Source organism: Etheostoma cragini, chromosome 9 (genome assembly GCF_013103735.1).
Source record: "Etheostoma cragini isolate CJK2018 chromosome 9, CSU_Ecrag_1.0, whole genome shotgun sequence".
NCBI lineage: Eukaryota > Metazoa > Chordata > Actinopteri > Perciformes > Percidae > Etheostoma > Etheostoma cragini.
Window position 1 is genome coordinate 14,963,336 of NC_048415.1, and position 4,946 is coordinate 14,968,281.

Here is a 4,946-nt window from a genome sequence, read left to right on the forward strand (position 1 = left end):
AAGGGTCCGGCCCCCAAGGAGACTGTCTGGTAAAATTCTGGCCCTCTGACAAATATAGTTGATGACCCCTGGTGTAGATCAACACTTGGCTTGACAAAACTATAGCTGATAGTGGTGTTTTAAGCTTTTCTGCATTTTCTCAAGGACGCCGGGATCAGACAGCCCACTCTGGACCCCCGCCCGCTGGAAGGTGCTGGGGAATTGTTGGGAGCCGGTGTTGGTGCTGGGGAGGTGGAAGATCACGGTGACAGGGGATCGCGGCGAAACCCCCGCCTTGTGCAACACATCTTCTATTCTGCGGTAAAGATGGCGGCGTCAGAGGGGGCGCGTAGCGGCCGGACAACGGTAAAACGATCCTGAAAAGCTCCAGGTTCGACCGAGTCTCGCTTGTCAGGCACCTTTAATTTCTGCTCGGATACCATCTAGATCACTGGAATAAAGAGAATCGCTGTCACACGCCGGGGTTGCAATTTTATTGTTAAAGGCAGGGTGGGTGGATTTCTCTGATGCTAACGTTAGCTAACAGGCTAGCCAAGCGAGCTAATACGGGCTAGTTTAAGTTAGCTCAGTTAAGGAGAGCGGGGAGGAGATTGAGGAAGACTATTCGGGCCAGGCCGCTCCAGCTGGGGGGGGATGTGAACCAGAGGTGCTCAGGGGGTTTGCTCGCTTCGTCCAAACGTCCTTAGACCAAACTACCGGGATGGGACAGCAGGTAGGCCGCGTCGGTGAGAGCACATCGACCGGACTCCAGCCACCACAGCCCCACGCGTCCCAACCGCACCAAGGGAAGGGGAACCGGGGGAGCGGCGCCGGGAGGAGACCCCGAGAACCCGGCAGTAGCACCGGGACACCGCCAGGCAGGGCTGCTGCAGTCAATGTGCCAGACCCAGGGATCAATATCTTCACACTGCATTCAGGTAACAAGAGATCCACGTTAATAAAAGAGGTGTGGGTGACGATGAAGCCGTCCGTTTTTACTTTGATATTTGTTTGATGCATTAGCCTTTGCTAGCAGAGTCCATGCTATTTTGACAACGACGCGTTAGCGGAAATAGCCATGCCACCTAACCTTAGCTTTCTATGTCTCATCATTTACTGTGTGAGTGTCAATTTTGGCTATTTATTGAGACAATGAATAACTACATTTCTCAGATTTGACACAGATATATATTGTGTTGCATGTGACCTAATGTTACTCAAAGAAGAGACAATGTTTTTGAAAAGAGGAAGTCTTTTGTGCTAAGCTAAGGGTCATTACTGGAGGTTAGCTAGTTATGTTTTTCTCTAAGGCCCCTCTGTGTGATACTTGGTTTGTTAAACAGTGAGTCTAGCCTTCGGAAATTGAGAAGCAATTTCCACCCCATGAACTCACTAGAGCAGGCTCACATTACAATACCTAGTGGTTTTCACATGCTCACTTACATCCCCTGTCTGATAATGTCTACTGTTACAACACACTCAGCAAGCTGACTGCACAGTTTGATCCAGTGGGAAATGCATGTGAATTATTTAAGTCACCTTCTGTCATGATATGATTGCACTCATGGAAACAGCAAAGTATAAAGCTACCCCTATATGATTATATTTTCATATCTATACATCTATAAACTTAAATCAATGAATTCATGAGATAACTCATGTACGATATGAATAATGTGGGTTAACAGCGGAGGTGTGGCAGTACCTCCCCTCACCCAGGTTCCTGCCACAGAGCAAAGCTATGCATTGGTTTGTTACCTGCTCTTAGTCATGTAGAACAGTGCAGATCTACTGTATTTCTCCTCTTGTGAGATATGAATAATTAACCCAGCAGTAACTCCTCCATGCCCTTGATGGGCTGCCTCCTTTCTCCCAACCTTTTGGTCGGGACTTATAAATAAAGGTGATCACATGATAACTACTTGGTGGCGTGCATAACATCATCATTATTATAGTAATTCATTTTATTCATATAGGGCTTTTTGTAATACTCCAATATAGAGCCTTACAGGTAGTATTTTATATGAATATCAAGAAAGCATCCACACATGTTTAGTTTTACACACACACACACTCTCTCTCTCTCTCTCTCTCTCTCTCTCTCTCTCTCTCTCTCTCTCTCTCTCTCTGTGTGTGTTTGTGACATCCTATGTTAGACTTGATTGGACAACTTGGTGGGATGTTTGATGTTGGTTCTGTTTACCTGCAGTTTGCCTGGTTTTTCCTACTTCTGGTCTCCTGTGCATGGTCACTTCACTTGTGCTGTACAGATATAAAACTACTGGCATAACTTTCCTAGTTTCTGCTGATGACCCAACGTCCTTACACCATTGCCGTGAGCAAGGACACATCAAAGGTGCAAGCTTTTTGGAATGGAACACATTTTCAATTCTTGGCTTGCATTCTTAGCTTGAAGCACACAGACAGACCAACTAAGTGCAGCACCACTCAGTGACGGCACTTCTCTGTTCTCTCCGATGTCGGGGCAGGAGTGGCCTTTTTATAGCAGCCGGGATGCAGTCACTCTGCAAAGAGACTGCTACTCTTCAGAGCACACAATATTAGAACAAAGACTTTTAAGCAAAGAAGCTTGGGACTGTGCACTCATCAAAGTGCATTTTTCCCGGCAGTCTATTTATGTGATAATGATGCAGCTTTGTCTTGCACATCTTTGTGGGTGAACATTGGCACTTGTTCTATTAAAGAGGCTATTTTGGTTGTTAGGAAGTCAATGTTCATTAGGGCTAAAACAAACCATTGCCATCATTTGTCAACTACATCATTTAGTTTATAAAATGTCAATAAATCACAAATAAGTACAATTTACAATCCCAAATTGATGTATTGCAGCTGCTAACCAGTAGCCACAAGACAGTGTAAAGTGATGTTGTATAATACCAAACTATATAAGTGAGCAGCCCCTTGAATTTATAATCATCGGCAGTCATGGGATTATTCACTAAATTTAACCACCAGTTTTTTAGCGATGAATGAATCTGTTCAGCAATAGATTTGATTTCTGTGAATTTGCCACTAGCGTTGTGTGACTGGGTCTTGTCAAGAGGAAGCTAGGGCAAGATAAACTTTATTGATCCCATGCAGGGAAGTGGAAGTGCCACGGCAGCAAAAGGAAGCACAAGAACGGATAGTAGACATGTGAGTCATTGGACAAAATGTTGGTTTCACTACAGAACTAATTCACAGCCATAGTCTGTTTTAATTTCTATGTGTTTGTGTTTTCATAGGAGTGGCTTCAGTTCATAGTCATTACTACTGAACTACCAGAGATCAACATGTTGAAGGGGTTTTATTAATCCAGCTTCATAACCCTTTTATAACAGACTAGCATACTTGAGAGTCTAAATGATGCCTTCTTGAAATGTAATTGAAAGGTGCCAGTCTATGAGGAATGCGTTTTTGTCTGTTGGTCTCATGCCTGTGTCGCTGCCTGTCTTTCCAGGGAGTATCAGTGGGTGTCCTGTGCACATGCACCCACTAGAGTTTCTATCAGTATGCCTAAAACCACAGGTTAGGGGGATAAACACGAGACTGCAGGCCATTGGTGTAAATTGTCTGTTAATGTGCCCGCTCAGTGCCCCTTGCATGTCTCTCTCCTCAGCTGAAGGGACATTTTCAACGTCTGTAGATTCCAGCTTTGGGTTGCTTTTGTCTTTCACCACTTTAGGCAAGGCAAGTGTGTGCAGAAGTTCTTCTCAGCTCATCACTAATTGAGCATCTCTGTCTCCGAACTAGAAAATGTTTACCCCAGACAGAGAGGCCAGCTAGAAAACACTGAGCTAAACAAAGACAGACGGGGAGCAGGTCACCTCTGTGCTGATTCAAAGAGAGCTGGCCAGACAGCCACCTCTACGAGTATTGTTTGAAGTGCAGTTTTTGTGAAACAGTGGCTGCAACATATTGATGGTGCCACCCACTAGGCCTCGTCAGAAGCTCAAAGATCTCCACCTTTGCAGTGGGTTTATCTGATACGCACACTTCAGTGTAGAAGAGTCCTTTGAACGGACACAGAGGGGTGAACCTGCTGAAAAATTGCCCTCATTAAGGTTGTACTAGAATGTATTGCACTTTAGTAATTGTCACTTTAAACATGTCTCCTATTTAGTCTTTCATCAATGAAACCTAAAACTTCTGGATGGATCATAGTGATTGGTGTATTGATTATCTAAAGAACCGGTAAAGTTACTTCTGACATTTTGTTTTAATAAAATCAACAAAGCAATTGGCTAATCTGTTTTTACTCTACTCAGATTATAGAAATTGGGGCAAAGGAACAGATTTGAATATTTTTTTGGCAGCAGCACTAATAGTGAATGATGAGCCGGCTGTACCTAAAGTACAGCGCTGTTAAAGCTGCCCGGAGGAGAAGAGAGATGCTTGGAGCCAGGTTCCAAGGAAGTAAGCTGATTTGCATCACGGGTGGAATTAGATTAGAGACAAATCCACTTTTCTGTGAACTCTTATGTGCCAAACTCCCAACAAGCGGGATAAGTCTTACAGCAGTCACTGTAATATCTGGGGACAATCAAGTGTCCGATGCTTCAATAGCTAAGGGTGATATATAAAGATGCTTTAAAAGACAATATCCTAGAGTAAAGATTATTTCTTGATTTAAAAAAAAAAAAAAAAAGTCCTAGTGACTGCCACTAACCACTAGGAGGAGCCATGGCCACACCTCGCCTGGGTGAAACTACCTAGAAATTAGGGCAAACTGATGAGTCTGGCTGATGTGTCAGAGTTGGTAATAAGTGTAATTAGATGGATGTATTTGAGAAGTGTTTCTGTGCAGATAATCCTAACCCAATCAGACATGGTTAATGTCTGAAGACTGCATGTACCATTGTGGACTCTGTAATGGTTGTGCGTGTTAAATAATTTACAGTGGGTACGGAAAGTATTCAGACCCCTTTAAATTTTTCACTCTTTGTTTCATTGCAGCCATTTTCCAA

General features: G+C 43.7%; 1 protein-coding gene across 4 annotated transcripts in view; it reads left to right on the forward strand.

The window, feature by feature from the left end:
• Nucleotides 1–274: 274 nt before the first annotated feature.
• The window catches only part of abl2 (c-abl oncogene 2, non-receptor tyrosine kinase), a 27,907-nt gene continuing 23,235 nt past the window's right edge, over nucleotides 275–4,946 (forward strand). For 2 of the 4 annotated variants that reach the window (XM_034881367.1, XM_034881368.1), the window contains exon 1: nucleotides 275–917. In XM_034881367.1, coding sequence (XP_034737258.1) covers nucleotides 701–917 — 217 coding nt within the window. In that variant the 5' untranslated portion in view covers nucleotides 275–700. The remainder of the gene's footprint in view (nucleotides 918–4,946) is intronic. The other 2 variants (XM_034881369.1, XM_034881370.1) reach the window with 1 other exon arrangement.